The following is a 14,893-nucleotide window of genomic DNA, read 5'->3' as shown; positions in this document are numbered from 1 at the left end:
AACTGATGTCCATTTCAAGCCCACCAACTCCCACAGCTACTTGGAATACACCTCCTCCCACCCACACTCCTGCAAAAATTCCATCCCCTGTTCTCAATTCCTTCGCCTCCGCCGCATCTGCTCCCAGGATGAGGCATTCCACTCCCGCACATCCCAGATGTCCTCGTTCTTCAAGGACTGCAACATTCCCCCCTCAGTGGTCGAGAATGCCCTCGACCTTGTCTCCCGCATTTCCTGCAACACATCCCTCACACCCGACCCCCGCAATAACCGCCAAAAGTGAATCCCCCTAGTCCTCACATACCACCCCACCAATCTCCAGATACAATGCACCATCCTCAGACACTTCCGCCATCAGCAATCCGACCCCACCACCAAAGACATTTTTCCATCCCCACCCTTATCACCCTGTGCTCCTAAGATGCCACTTGGCTTGCTGTGTTCATCCAGCTCCACACTTTGTTATCTCGGATTTTCCAGCATCTGCAGTTCCCTTTATCTCTGCCAAGCTATGAATTTGTTTTTTGCATTTTTGAGGCACAGTATGAAGTCAGCATTAATGCTTGGAAATGACTTGGATATTCTAAGGTGTAAAAGTCACCTGAGTAACTCAGATTTTCCTGACTTTGTTCACTACTTTCTTCAGATAAAATCGGAAATTCTTAATGATGATAAAGTACATCTGTGCCCTCTCACTATACAATTGTACCATACTATAATATTTAAAATGCAAATAACATAATATATGCTGTGAGAGATAAATCTCTCCTTATTGCTGTATGATGAATTACTATCCTGTTACATTCATGAGGATTGTTAAATAGTGCACTGAGTTCTTCACCTTACTTGTTAATACCAAAACAACATCAACACTCTCCTATCCCACTGGGGGAACCGAACATCCTTGACTAGTGCTACACAACCATCAAAGATGTCTAACGCTCCACGCCCCATCTGCACTTCAGAAAATCAGATCACAATGCTATGTTCAACCTCCCAGTTTACAAGTAGAAGATGAAACGTGAAGACCTTGTAGAGAAAGTAGTGTAGTGTTGGTCTGAGGCAACAGAAGAGCTTCTGCTTGGAATCAGTGGACTGGTCCATATTCAAGAATTCAGCGGCCAACCTAAATTAGTTTGCCACCATCATTAAAGGGCTTCATTAGCAAGAGAGTAGATGACTGTATGCCAAAGAAGACAATCCATATGTTGCTCAACAATAATCCACGGCTGAACGGGGAAAACCAATGCCTACCGAAGACCAGGTGTGTGGTTTTAAACTCAGACAACCTGGACTCTTACAGGAAATCAAAATATAGTCTATGCAAGATCATTAGAGATGCCAAGAGGCAATATCAGACTAAGGTTAGAGACCCAACCTAATCATACAGTCATCTGCTGTCTGTGGCAAGGCCTACATGACTTAACAGGTTACAAAATGAAACAGAACAGAATAGTGGACAAAAATAACATCCGTTGAGTGGCAGGTCAATGAAATGACGTCACCTGCCCCGACAGCCTTGTTCCTTCAGTCACCTCTGCAGACATCAAACTGACCTTCTGGAGAGTGAATCTACAGAAAATGACTGGCCCAGATGAAGTCCCCAGTCATGCACTCGGATTCTGTGCAACCAGCTGGCGGGACGATTTGCTAACATCTTTGACCTCTCCTTGCTACAATCTGAGGTCCCCACCTACTTCAGGAAGGCTACCATCATTCCAGTGTCAAAGAAAACACATGCAACTTGCCTCAATGACTACTGCCCGGTGGCTCTGACAACCATAATTATGAAGTGCTTTGAGAGGTTAGTCATTGCTCACGTTAACTGTAGCCTCCGAGCTTGCCTCAATCCCTTGCAATTTTTCATCTTGGCACAACAGATCCACGGCAGACACCATTTCCATTGCCCTCCACTTTTCCATGGAACATCTGCGTAATAAGGATACGTACGTGGAGCTTCTACTTATTGACTACAGCTCCACTTTCAGCACCAGGATCCTAACCAAATATCTGCAAACTCCGAGACCTAGGCCTCTGCTCCACCCTCTGCAATTTGATCATCAACTTGTTGATCCACTGACCATAATCAGTGAAGACAGGCAACAGCATCTCCTCCACTACGATCCTTACCACTGAGGCTGGATTTGTACTCAGACATAAGCCTGCCTCTTTGCAGGTTACGTGAAACAGTCCCTCTTCCGCACCTACACAGGCCCCAAATCCCACCTCTTCCTCCGTTACATTGATGCCTGTATCGACGCTGCTTGTTGCTCCCCAGAGGAGCTCGAACAGTTCATCCACTTCAAAAACACCTTCCACTCCAACCTCAAGTTCACCTGGGCCATCTCCAACACATCCCTCACCTTCCTGGACCTCTCAGTCTCCATCTCAGGTAAGCAGCTAGAAACTGATGTCCATTTCAAGCTCACTGACTCCCACAGCTACCTAGAATACACCTCCTCTCACCCACCCCCCTGCAAAAATTCCATCCCCTATTCCTCCACCTCCGCCACATCTGCTCCCAGGATGAGGCATTCCACTCCCGCACATCCCAGATGTCCGCATTCTTCAAGGACCGCAACATTCCCCCTCACAGTGGTCGAGTACACCCTTGACCGCGTCTCCCGCATTTCCCACAACACATCCCTCACACCCTGCCCCTGCCATAACCACCCCAAGAGGATCCCCCTCGTTCTCACATACCACCCCACCAACCTCCGGATACAATGCATCATCCTCCAATACGTCCGCCATCTACAATCCGACCCCACCACCCAAGACATTTTTCCATCCCCACCCTTGTCTGCCTTCTGGAGAGACCACTCTCTCCATGACTCCCTTGTTCGCTCCACACTCCCCTCCAACCCCAACACACCTGGCACCTTCCCTGCGACCGCAGGAAGTGCTACACCTGCCCTCACCCCTATCCCAAGCCCCAAGATGACTTTCCATATTAAGCAGATGTTCACCTGCACATCTGCCAATGTGGTATACTATATCCATTGTACCCGGTGTGGCTTCCTCTACATTTGGGAAAACAAGCGGAGGCTTGGGGACCGCTTTGCAGAACACCTCCGCTTGGTTCGCAATAAACAACTGCACCTCCCAGTCATCAACCATTTTAACTCCCCCTCCCATACCTCAGACAACATGTCCTGCAGTGCCACAATGATGCCACCCGAAGGTTGCAGGAACAGCAACTCCTATTCCGCTTGGGAACCTTGCAGCCCAATGTGGACTTCACAAGCTTCAAAGTCTCCCCTTCCTCCACTGCATCCCAAAACGAGCCCAGTTCTTCCCCTCCCCCAACTGCATCACAAAACCAGCCCAGCTTGTCCCCTCCCCCCACTGCATCGCAAAACCAGCCCAGCCTGTCTCCGCCTCCCTAACCTGTTCTTCCTCTCACCCATCCCTTCCTCCCACCTCAAGCCGCACCTCCATTTCCTACCTACTACCTCATCCCGCCTCCTTGACCTGTCTGTTTTCCCTGGACTGACCTATCCCCTCCCTAACTCCCCACCTATACACTCCTCTCCACCTATCTTCTTTTCTCTCCATCTTCGGTCTGCCTCCCCCTCTCTCCCTATTTATTCCAGAACCCTCTTCCCATCCCCCTCTCTGATGAAGGGTCTAGGCCCGAAACGTCAGCTTTTGTGCTCCTGAGATGCTGCTTGGCCTGCTGTGTTCATCCACCTTCACACTTTGTTATCTTTGTACTCAGACCCCTACTTTACTCCCTGAACGCCCATGACTGTGTGGCCAAATTTCGTCTGAACTCCATCTGCAAGTTCGCTGGTGACACCAACATTGTAGGCTGGATATGGAACAAATATGCGACAGAATTCAGGAAATAGACAGAATGCTTGGTGACGTGGTGCAAAGACAACAATCTCTCCGTCAGTGTAGCAAAACTAAACAGCTGATCATCAACTTTAGGAAACAAGGAGGAAGACATGACTATCAACATCAATGGAGCTAGGTGGAGGAGGTGGTCAAAAGTGTCAAGTTCCCAGGAGTGACAATCACCACAACCTGTCACCCACGTTGATGCGATGTTCAGGAAGGTGCAACAATGCCTCTTCTTCCTCAGGACGCTAAGCAAATTCGGCATGTCCATAAGGATCCTCACCAACTTTTACAGATGCGCCACAGAAAGCATTCTATTTGGATATATCACAGCTCAGTACGACAACTGCTTTCCACAGGACTGCAAGAATCTACAGAAAGTTGTGTACATAACTTAGGCGATCAAGCAAACCAACCTTCCAACCACTGACTCCATGTTCACTTTTTGTTGCCACAGAAAGGCAAGCATCATCAAAGACCTTTCCCACCCCAGTTATAATCTCTTCTAGCCTCTTCAATCAGGCAGAAGATACAAATGCTTAAATACGCATACCAACAGGTTCAAGAACAGCTTCTTTCCCAGCATTATTAGATCTTTTAAATCTAACGTTGATTTTGCTTCTTGTACACGTTCTCTATAACTGTAACTTTGTATTCCTCGCTCTGTTCAATCAACCTGTGAACTTTGTCTTTGTGTGTTATGATCTGCTGTACTACATGTAAAACAATTTTTTTCATTGTACATGTGAAATAATACATCAAATCAAATAATGTAACAATGTGAACCAATATTTTTGCCTATTAACAGTAAATCCTTTGTATCCACGAAATCATGAACTGTGAATTTTCCTATCTGTGCCAATAAAAAGTATCAATAAAAATCAACATCCATGGGAAAAAACCGTATATTCATGATTTTTAACCTATTTTAATCTACTTTTAAACAAGCTCCACACTCATATTTTATCATTTGTGCGGTTCTCAGGAATAGATCCCTCCCTGATACAGAGGAATAAGTATATATCTTACTTGTTCAGCAAGTTTGTTCTTTTTTAGCTCCTTTTCTCCAGTATCAATGTTAAGATGAATGTCTTCTATTTTACTGGTCAAATCCATTTTCTCTTCTCTGCATTTGTCTAACTGTCTTCTCAAATGCTGTGTATCATTCTGCAAGGTGGGAAACACACAGTAAACTGAGAGAATTGTTTGCATATAATAAGAGGTGTTTGGCCAATCGACAACTTTTAAATTTTCAGTCTGTTGAAACCAATCATTAAACTGGAAAATTGACTTTTAAAGCTTGCTAAAGTTAATAACTAAAGACATAGCAAATATTTTAATTCAAAGTGACTTTATCTACAAAGTAACTTAAAAGCAGGCTTTACAGCAAATAATTATTCATTTTTATTTTTGTTATTTATCTGAGATACCTGGAGACACTTTGCTATGGATGGTCCAGAGGACAAAGTAGGATGAGGATAATCCAGCAAGTGAAAATATTAGTGGTTAAAGAATAAAAGGCTATGGAATTTGGCTTTTTGTTTATCTATGTTTCTCGGTCCCTTTTTGGCCCTCCAGCTTTGGACATCACTAGTACTGCAATTCATTACTATTTCCTTTCTTTTGTTGTAATCCAATGACGAAAAGGAAGGGAATTCTAGTCAGAATAGTCTACAACAGTAATGGCAAGTTGTATTCATATTGCACATTTAACATAAAACCTAAAGTGCTTGTGAACCTGTAGGTCATACTGGTTCTTGTTTTGAACAAGAATCTCTTAGTTAAGGTTCCATTCCAGGACTTGTTAACCACTGAAGAAGTAGTATTCATGGCATGGTTCAACTGATTGATAATCACAAGCTATGTAAAAGTGTTGCAAATACCTGCAACACTTTTTCACAAAGGGAAAACAAAAGCATGTGAAGATAAAAGCCAAAAATGTCCTAAGAGACTTATGGACAAAATTTGATTGTGATTACATAAGGCAATATGAGAATAACAAGGTGTAGGGCTGGATGAACGCAGCAGGCCAGGCAGCATCAGAGGAGCAGGAAAGCTGACGTTTCCGGTCAGGACCCTTCTTCAGAAATGGGAGAGGGGAAGGGAACTCTGAAATAAATAGAGAGAGGGGGAGGCGATGATGGAAGGTGGATAAAGGACCAGATAGTTGGAGAGTAGGCTGACAGGTCAAGGAGATGGGGATGGAGCATGTAAAGTGTAGGTAGGGAGTTGGAATGGGGGTTGGTCAGTTGGGAGGGAGGAGCAGGTGAGTGGGAGGGAAGATGGACAGGTCAAGGAGGCGGAGATGAGGCTAGTAGGTAGAAAGTGGGAGTGGGGGTTGGTTAGTGAGGTGGGATGAGCGGATAAGTGGGAGCAAAGACAGAGCATAGGTTGTCAGTTGGGTTCTATTCAACATAAAAAGAGCAAAGAGATGTTGAGAGGTTTAAGAACGAAATTTTAGAGATTGCGCTCAGCACCTGAGCCCCACAGAAACTAGTGGTAAAGAGATTAAAATTGAGGATGTTTAAAAGATCGGAAATAGATGAGCTCAGATATCTTAGAGTTGTGGGTCTACAGGGGCTTACAGAGACAGGAGTGAGTGATAACTTGAATGGATTGAAAAGCACGGAAGAGAAGTTTAAAATTTGAGATGTTGTTTTACTGGTTATCAATGTTAATCAGCAAATACATGGTGAATCACACCTTGCACAATGAAAGACATGAACAACAGACCTTTGGATGAGCTCAAGTTTATGGAAAATAGAGTTGGGAAATCAGCAAGTAGTGTGCTTTGTTGAGTCAAGTCTTTAGATAAAGGCAGAAATGAAGATTTCAACAGCTGATCGGCTGAAATGGAGTGAAGTCGAGCAATGTTATCAAGATGGGGATGGGCAATGATAAGGAGCATGTTTAGTGTAAAATTATCTTGAACTTAAATATGACACTGACATTACAAACAGTTTGGTCAGGCATCAACACCAGTGGGAAGAGATCTGGAATTGACAGTTAGCTATAGAGCCATAATGTAATCATATTTGATTTCAATACATTTTTGATATGGTGACTAATCAGGGGATCTATCCTTTAAAAGGTAAGAGACAATTGAGTTGTCTTGCATTCTGTATGAGTTCAGATGCATTAGTCTTTTCTGTAGTGGTAATGTTCCCCTTAACAGTATTAAACGGAATGGAGAATTAGATATGAATGCAAGTAGTGGATAATACTCTCATTGATCCATAACTTGACATCTGAGATTTTGAGACACTGTTCCACTATGCTCTAGGAAAGTAATGAGTCAGATAGTTCAAAATGAGGCCATCTGGCAACTCCATCAACGGAAAGATGCTGAAGAGGTGTTTTTGATCTCCACAATAAAGTCTCTTCCATTCCTCATTAGTTATCCAATATTCTGGAACTCACTCTGCAACAGCACTGTGGGAGTTTCTTCACATTTAAGTAAGTCACTCACCACCACTTTCTCAAGAGCAATTAGACATGCTGGCCTTATCAACAAATCCACCACATTGAATGAATAAAGATTAAGCGTAATGATGATACAGCCATTAATCAACTATATCGGTTTCATTACTTGCAACTTCCTCTGTTCATTCAGTAATGGTGCCATCCTGAAGAAAGCTTTGGAACAGCAGTCGGGGTTTAAAATATTTTGTTCTTACCAAATATTCAAAGAATATTGATAAGACTTTCAGCAAAGCCTTAAGTCACATTTCATGTATATAAAGGAAATGTTTGACGATGACAAATAGGGTCCATTACAAGCAGTGAAAATTTATAATGGGGGATAGAGAAAAGGCAGAGAAGCTGAATCATTAATTTGTATATTCCCCTGAAGAAAATATGAAAATCTTCATGAATTAGATATCCAAGTGACTCCAGATAATGAAGAGGAAAGGAAATTAGAATACGTAAATATTTAAATACGAGAACAGGAATAGGCCATTCAGCCCTTCAAGCCAGCTTCACCAATCAATATGATTATGGCTGGTCATCCTTCTCAGTACCCTGTTTTTGCTTTCGTCCTATATACTTTGATCCCTTTAAGCTGAAAAGCTGTATTTGCTGAACTGAAGAAATTAATAGGGCTGAAAGTTGCTAAGTCCTAAGGGCCTGATATGCTACATTTCAAAGTGTTAAAGGGCGTGGCTATAAAAATTGCTGATGCATTGGTGAGTTTTTAAAATTCTATAGCTTTTGAATTCCTGCAGATTGGAAGCTAGCAAATGTGACTGTACTATTTAAGAAGTGAGTGGGTGACCAGTTTAGCCTCAATTCAGTAACAGGGAAAAAGGTAAAGTTAAAGGATATGATAAACGGAAACTTAGAGTAATGATCTGGTTGGTCACAGTCAGCATGGATTTCTAAATAGAAAATGGTGTCTGATGAATTTGAGGTTTTTGGTGAATGTTACTAAGAAAATGATAATGGGGAGTTGATGAGCATTGCATACATCGATTGTCAGAAATCTTTTGATAAAAGTTCCCCATAGGAGGTTATTTATTAAAATTAAAAGTACATGGGATGGAATGTAATGTACTGGCATGGATAAAGAATTGGCTAACAGACAGGAAATAGAATGACATAATGAAAGGTCGTTCTCACATTGGCAGGCTGTGATTAGTGGAGTTACTGCTAGCATTAATACTTGCAGCCACAGCTGTTGACAATATACATTAATGATTTGTCTGTGGAGACCAAATGTATTGTTTCCAAATTTGCGGATGATAGAAAGCTAAGCAGGAATGTATGTTACGAGGAAAACAAAATGTGGATTCAAGATGACTTGGATATGCTTAGTGAGTGGACAAGTACACGCCAGATGGAATAAAATGTGGAAAATGTGAGGTTATCCATTTTCGTAGGAATATATGCAGAGTATTTCTTGAATGGCATGAGATTGGAAAGCATAGATGTACAAAGGGATCTAGGTGTCTTTTTTCAATAAGTCACTGATGCAGGTGCGGTAAGCTATTATCAAAGCTATTACAAAGATGTTGCCAGGGTTGCAGGGGTTGAGCGATAGGAGAGGCCGAATAGGCTGGGGCTATTTTCCCTGGAGCGTCAAAGGCTGAGGGGCGGCTATACCGAGGTTTATAAAATCATGAGCGGCATGGATAGGGTAAATAGACAAGGTCTTTTACCTAGGGTGGGTGAGTCCAAAACTAGCGGACATAGGTTTAAAGTGAGTAGGGAAAGAGTTAAAAGGGACCCAAGGGGCAATTTTTTCACACAGAGGGTAGTGCGAGTATGGAATTAGCTGCCAGGGAAAGTTGTGGACGTTGGTATGATTACAACATTTAAAAGACATCTGGATGGGTATATGAATAGGGATGGTTTAGAGGGATATGGGCCAAATGCTGGCAAATGGGACTGGTTTTATTTAGAATATCTGGTCAGCAAGGATAAACAGTCTGCTTCTGTGCTGTACATCTGTATGACTGCACTGGAACATTAGTCTCTTTTGCAAGAGGATTTGACTACAAAAATAGTGAAGTTTTGCTTCAGTTATATAGAAATGTGGTTAGATTGCAATTGGAGTACTGTATTCAGTTTTGGTCTCCTTACCTCAAGAATATTAGTAACATAGAGTGTTAGGGTGACAGTTGAAGATGAAAATCAATGAAGATTCACCAGGGTCGTTCCTGGGATAGCAGGAATGTCCAATGGATAGAGTTGGGATAAACTGGGCTTGTACTATGAATGAGAGGTGATCTCATTGAAACCTACAATTATTTATAGGGACAGATAAAATAGATGCAGGTAAGATGTTTCTGCTCATTGGTGAGAACTGGGAGAACAATTTTAAAACTAAAGGTGATGCCATTTAAGACCAAAATTAGGAAAGGCTGGCTTCTTCACAGTTGTGAATCTTCGGAAATCTCCATTCCAAACATCTGTGGCAGCTCAGTCTGAGTATGTTTAAAGTAGAGACTTATGATTACCAATGGCATTTTGGACAATGGAAATGGTGTGGGCAAAAGGCAGTGAAGTATTTGATCAGCCATGATTTCATTAAATGGCAGCATAAGATCAATAGCCTACTCCCAGTTCGAAATCTAAATTTAACCATATAGCATTACTTATCTGTGTTTACCAAGTCAATTTTAGTGAAACTCATAATCAAGGCATGATTTTTTTTAAATAGCACCATAGAAGTAGACACTTATGGAATAAGGGAATGAGATGAAAATCTGCAAGATAGAACATTAAAAAAAGGTTATACAAGTTAAATTTGACAAAATGGATGACAATGAAGAAAGAGATAACAAGGTGTAGAGCTGGATGAACACGGCAGGCCAAGCAGCATCAGAGGAGCAGGAAAGCTGATGTTTCGGGTCAAGACCCTCTTTCAGAAATGGGGTAGGGGAAGGGGATTCTGAAATAAATAGGGAGAGGAGGGAGGTGGATAAAAGCTGGATAAAGGAGAAGATAGGTGGAGAGGAGAGAGACAGGTCAAAGATGCGGGGATGGAGCCAGTAAAGGTGAATGTAGGTGGGGAGTTAGGGAGGGGATAGGTTGGTCCAGGGAGGAAGGACAGGTCAAGGAAGCAGGATGAGGTGAGTGGGTAGGAGATGGGGTTGAGACTTTACGTGGGAGGAATGGTTCGGGAGGTGGGGACGAGCTGAGCTGGTTTTGGGATGCGGTCTGGGGAGGGGAGATTTTGAAGCTTGGGAAGTCCACATTGATACCCTTGGGCTGCAGGGTTCCCAAGCGAAATACGAGATGCTGTTCCTGCAGCCTTCAGGTGGCATCACTGTGGCAATGCAGGAGGCCCAAGATGGACATGTGTCCAAGGAGTGGGAGGGGAGTTGAAATGGTTCACGACTCGGAGGTGTAGTTATTTGTTGCAAACCGAACGTAGATATTCCACAAAACGGTCCACGTGAAACAATCCATCTTCTGAAGTTACACTAGCCCTATTCCCCACCTCTTCCTCCATCATAGCTGTATTGGTGCCGCCTCATGCTCCCACAAGGAGCTCGAACAGTTCATCAACTTCACTAACACCTTCCACCCCAACCTGAACTTCACCTGGACCACCTCTGATACCTCTCTCTCCTTCCTGGATCTCTCTGTCTCCATCTCCGGCAACCACCTGGAAACCAATACCCATTTCAAGCCTACCAACTCCCACAGCTACCCAGAATACACCTCCTCTCACTCACCTTCGCCTCCACCGCATCTGCTCCCGAGATGAGGCATTCCACTCCTGGACATCCCAGATGTCCTTGTTTTTCAAGGACCGCAACTTCCCCTCCACAGTGATCTAAATGCCCTTGAACATGTCTCTCATATTTCCTGCAACTCATCCCTCACACTGCCTCCCTGCAATAACAACCAAAACAGAATCCCCCTCGTCCTCATGTACCACCCCACCAACCTCCAGATCCAACGCATTATCCTCCGACACTTCCACCATCTGCAATCCAAGCCCACCACCAAACACATTTTTCCATCCCCACCCTTATCTGCTTTCTGGAGGAAACACTCTCTCCATGACTCCCTTGTCCGATCCATACACCAGCCCCACCACTCCCACCACTTTTCCCTGCAACTGCAGCAAGTGCTACACCTGCCCCTACATATCCTCCCTCACCCCCATCCCAGGCCCCAAGAAGGCCTTGCACATCAATCAGATGTTCACCTGCACATCTGCTATTGTGGTATACTGTATCTGCTGTTCCCGTTGTGGCCTTCTCTACATCGGGGAAACCAAGCGGAGGCTTGGGGACTGCTTTGTGGAACGCCTATGCTCGGTTCACAACAAACAACTGCACCTCCCAATTGTGAACCATTTCAACTCCCTCTCCCATTCCTTGGACATGTCCATCCTGGGACTCCTGCATCGCCACAATGATGTCACCTGAAGGCTGCAGGAACAGCATCTCATATTTCGCTTGGGAACCCGGTAGCCCGAGAGTATCAGTGTGGATTTCACAAGCTTCAAAATCTCCCCTCCCCCGACTGCATCCCAAAGCCAGCCCAGCTCGTCCCCACCTCCCTAACCATTCCTTCCACCTCAAGTCCAACCCCATCTCCTACCCACTCGCCTTATCCTACTTGCTTGACCTGTCCGTTCTCCCTGGATCGACCTACCCCTCCCTAACTCCTCACCTACATTCACATTTACTGGCTCCATCCCTGCCTCTTTGACTTGTCTGTCTCCTCTCCACCTATCTGCTCCTTTATCTATCTTCTATCCACCTCCCCCCCTCTCCCTATTTATTTCAGAATCCCCTTCCCCTCCCCCATTTCTGAAGAAGTGTCTTGACCCAAAACTTCAGTTTTCCTGCTCCTCTGATGCTGCTTGGCCTGCTGTGTTCATCCAGCTCTGTACCTTGTTATCTCAGATTCTCTAGCATCGGCAGTTTCTACCATCTCTGACAGTGAAGGAACACAGATTAGTTACTTGGAGTTTCTTCAGCTGTACATTTAGTAGATTCACTGTGCTTTTCTTTTCTTCCAGGCTTTTTGAGAGTTCTGCTGCCTTTTCTCCCAGCAACTCGTTTTCATTAGCACTCGTATTACCTTCTAATTTAGCCAACCTTCGTTCCAGCTGCTGGATTTGAAAATCCTATGAACAGAAAGGATACTTCAGCAATTAGTCAAATGTTAAGTATTTTTCTCGACTAAACAAACATTCTATTTCAAGGCTTAAATATTCCTAAAATTTGGCGCAGCCTTTGAATTAATTCCAAAATAATGTGTCAGCCAAAGAGATGTGATGATTCAATGGTCCAATTCATAACTGATCTAATTCAATACTTTTATATATGGAATGGAGCAAGGCAGCTGGATGAGAATTTCACGGGTGTAGAATAGAACATGGCTGTACTGTTTGTATCAGCATCAAGCAAATACTGTTGGTCATGATCACTAAAATGCTCCCTGACTGTCTCCTTGAACACCTGTCCATTTTGCTCCCCAGAATCAGGTCCAGCACTGCACCATCCCTTGTAGGACCATCTGCATGTTGACATAAAAAGCTTTCCTGTATACATTTCATGAAATCTGCCCCCACTAAACCTGTTATACTTAGATTATTCCCAATTAATACTGGGGTGGTTGACTACATATCTGCTCCCCAACTGCCTAACTGTTTGGGTTCCTATACTATACTATAATGTGTGACTGGTCCCTCTTCTTAGCTCTAAGCTCTACCAACCAAGCCTCATTTTATTACTCTTCCAAGATATCACCCCCACTTTTTGCAGTAACTGAATTCATATCTGATAATGCAAAACTACCTCTATGTTTGCACTCTCCCCTGTTCTGCCTGAAGATTCTATGCCCTGGAATGTTGAACTGCCAGTCTTGTCCCTCCCTCAACCATGTTTCTGATGGAAAAATATTACAATTCAATGTGTCTTTCCATACCTTTAACTTACCTATCCTGCCTACAATACTTCTGTCATTAAAGTAAAGGCCATAAAGCCTTGCTTTACTCTGTTAAGACACAACATGGTTGAATTTTCTCTGCCTTGATTTATTTTTTAAATTATTCTGTCCCCTGCCCCTGCTTAACCAGTTTTAACTTTTCCCCACAGCACTAGCAAACCCTCCCTCAAGGATTACTCCCATTCTGGTTCAGAAGGTTCCACCTTCCACAGAAGCAGTGCCAGTAGTCCAGGAATCTAAAATCGTCCCTTCTGCACTAACTCTTGAGTCATGTATTCATCTGCAGGACTTACCTATTTCTAGCCTCGCTAGCCCATAACACTGGGAACAATCCTGAGAATACAATCTATGAAGTCCTGCTTCTTAATCTACTGCGTATCTCCCTGAATTTTTAATGCAAGACCTCATCCCTCATTCTACCTATACTATTGGTACCAATGTGTACATAATCTCTGTCTTTTGTGTTGGCTTTTGAATCACTGCAATCTACTTGGTGTCTTGGACCCACAATGCTGTTAGGAAAAGTGTTCTAGGACTTTGACTCAGTGACAATGAAGGAATACAATGGTACATTTCCAACTCTGGATGGTGAGTCACTTGGAGAGGAACTTGCAGTTGGTGGTCTTCTTACAGATCTGCTATCCTTGTCCTTTTCGATGGGCATGATTGTAGGTTTTGAAGGTGCTGTTTAGGGAGCCTTGATGAATTTTCAAAATTTATCTCTTTCTATTGTGCATTAGTGGAGGACAAAATGAATGTTTTTGATGTGGTGCCAGTCAAACAGACTGCTTCTTCTTGGATAATGTCAAGTTTCTTGTATATTGTTGGAGCGGCACTCCTCCAGACAAATGGGGTGTATTCTGTCACATTCCTGACTTATGCCTTCTATTTTCTGGACATGCCTTGGGGAGTTAGGAGATGAATTATTTACTGCAAGATTCCTAGATTCTGACCTGTTCTGGTGGGCACAGTACTTGTATGACAAATTCAGTGCAGTTTCTGGTCACAGTAAATCTCCAGGATGTTAATGTTGGGGAATTCGCAATGACCAGGTCATTGGTTAAGTTAAAGTCTCTCTTGTTGGAGATTGTCTTTGCTTGCCACTCGTAATGCAACTGTTTCTTGACACTTGTTGTCTCAAGCCTGGATATTGTCCACGTCTTGTTTCATCTACACATAGACTGTTTCAGTGTCTGAGGTGTTGCAAATGGTGTTGAACATTGTACAATCACAAGCACATATTCTTACTTCTGAATTTAAGGTAATGTAATTGAAGCAGATGAAGATGGCTGGACCTAGGACTGTACCCTGAGGAACTAGGGCTCTTATTGTACAATGATCGTGTCACTCCTTCTAAGCTAGTAGATCTGGATTCAGAGCCTACCTGCTCTAGAGGTGTATGGTAACATGTCTTAGCAGGTTAGTTAAAAAATTCTACCCTGAGGAACTAGGGCTCTTGTGGCATACTGGTAGTGTCCCTATCTCTGGACCAACATCCCAATGTTCAAGTCCCATTTGCGTTGGAGCTGTGTCATACCATTTCAGAACAGGTTCAATAAAAAATATCTATCTAGTACAGTGATACACTTGACAGCTGAGGTGGCTGGCTTCTAATAACCACAACCAACTT

General features: G+C 43.4%; 1 protein-coding gene across 2 annotated transcripts in view; it reads right to left on the bottom strand.

Moving 5' to 3' along the window:
• The window catches only part of ccdc39 (coiled-coil domain containing 39), a 129,065-nt gene that overhangs the window by 66,569 nt on the left and 47,603 nt on the right, over nt 1-14,893 (bottom strand). For both annotated transcript variants that reach the window (XM_048541561.2, XM_048541562.1), the window contains exons 11-12: nt 12,275-12,439; nt 4,876-5,013 (exon numbers count right to left, since the gene is read on the bottom strand). In XM_048541561.2, coding sequence (XP_048397518.1) covers nt 4,876-5,013; nt 12,275-12,439 — 303 coding nt within the window. The remainder of the gene's footprint in view (nt 1-4,875; nt 5,014-12,274; nt 12,440-14,893) is intronic.

Source organism: Stegostoma tigrinum, chromosome 14 (genome assembly GCF_030684315.1).
Source record: "Stegostoma tigrinum isolate sSteTig4 chromosome 14, sSteTig4.hap1, whole genome shotgun sequence".
In the NCBI taxonomy this organism is placed as follows: domain Eukaryota; kingdom Metazoa; phylum Chordata; class Chondrichthyes; order Orectolobiformes; family Stegostomatidae; genus Stegostoma; species Stegostoma tigrinum.
This window is presented reverse-complemented; position numbering and strand designations above follow the sequence as displayed.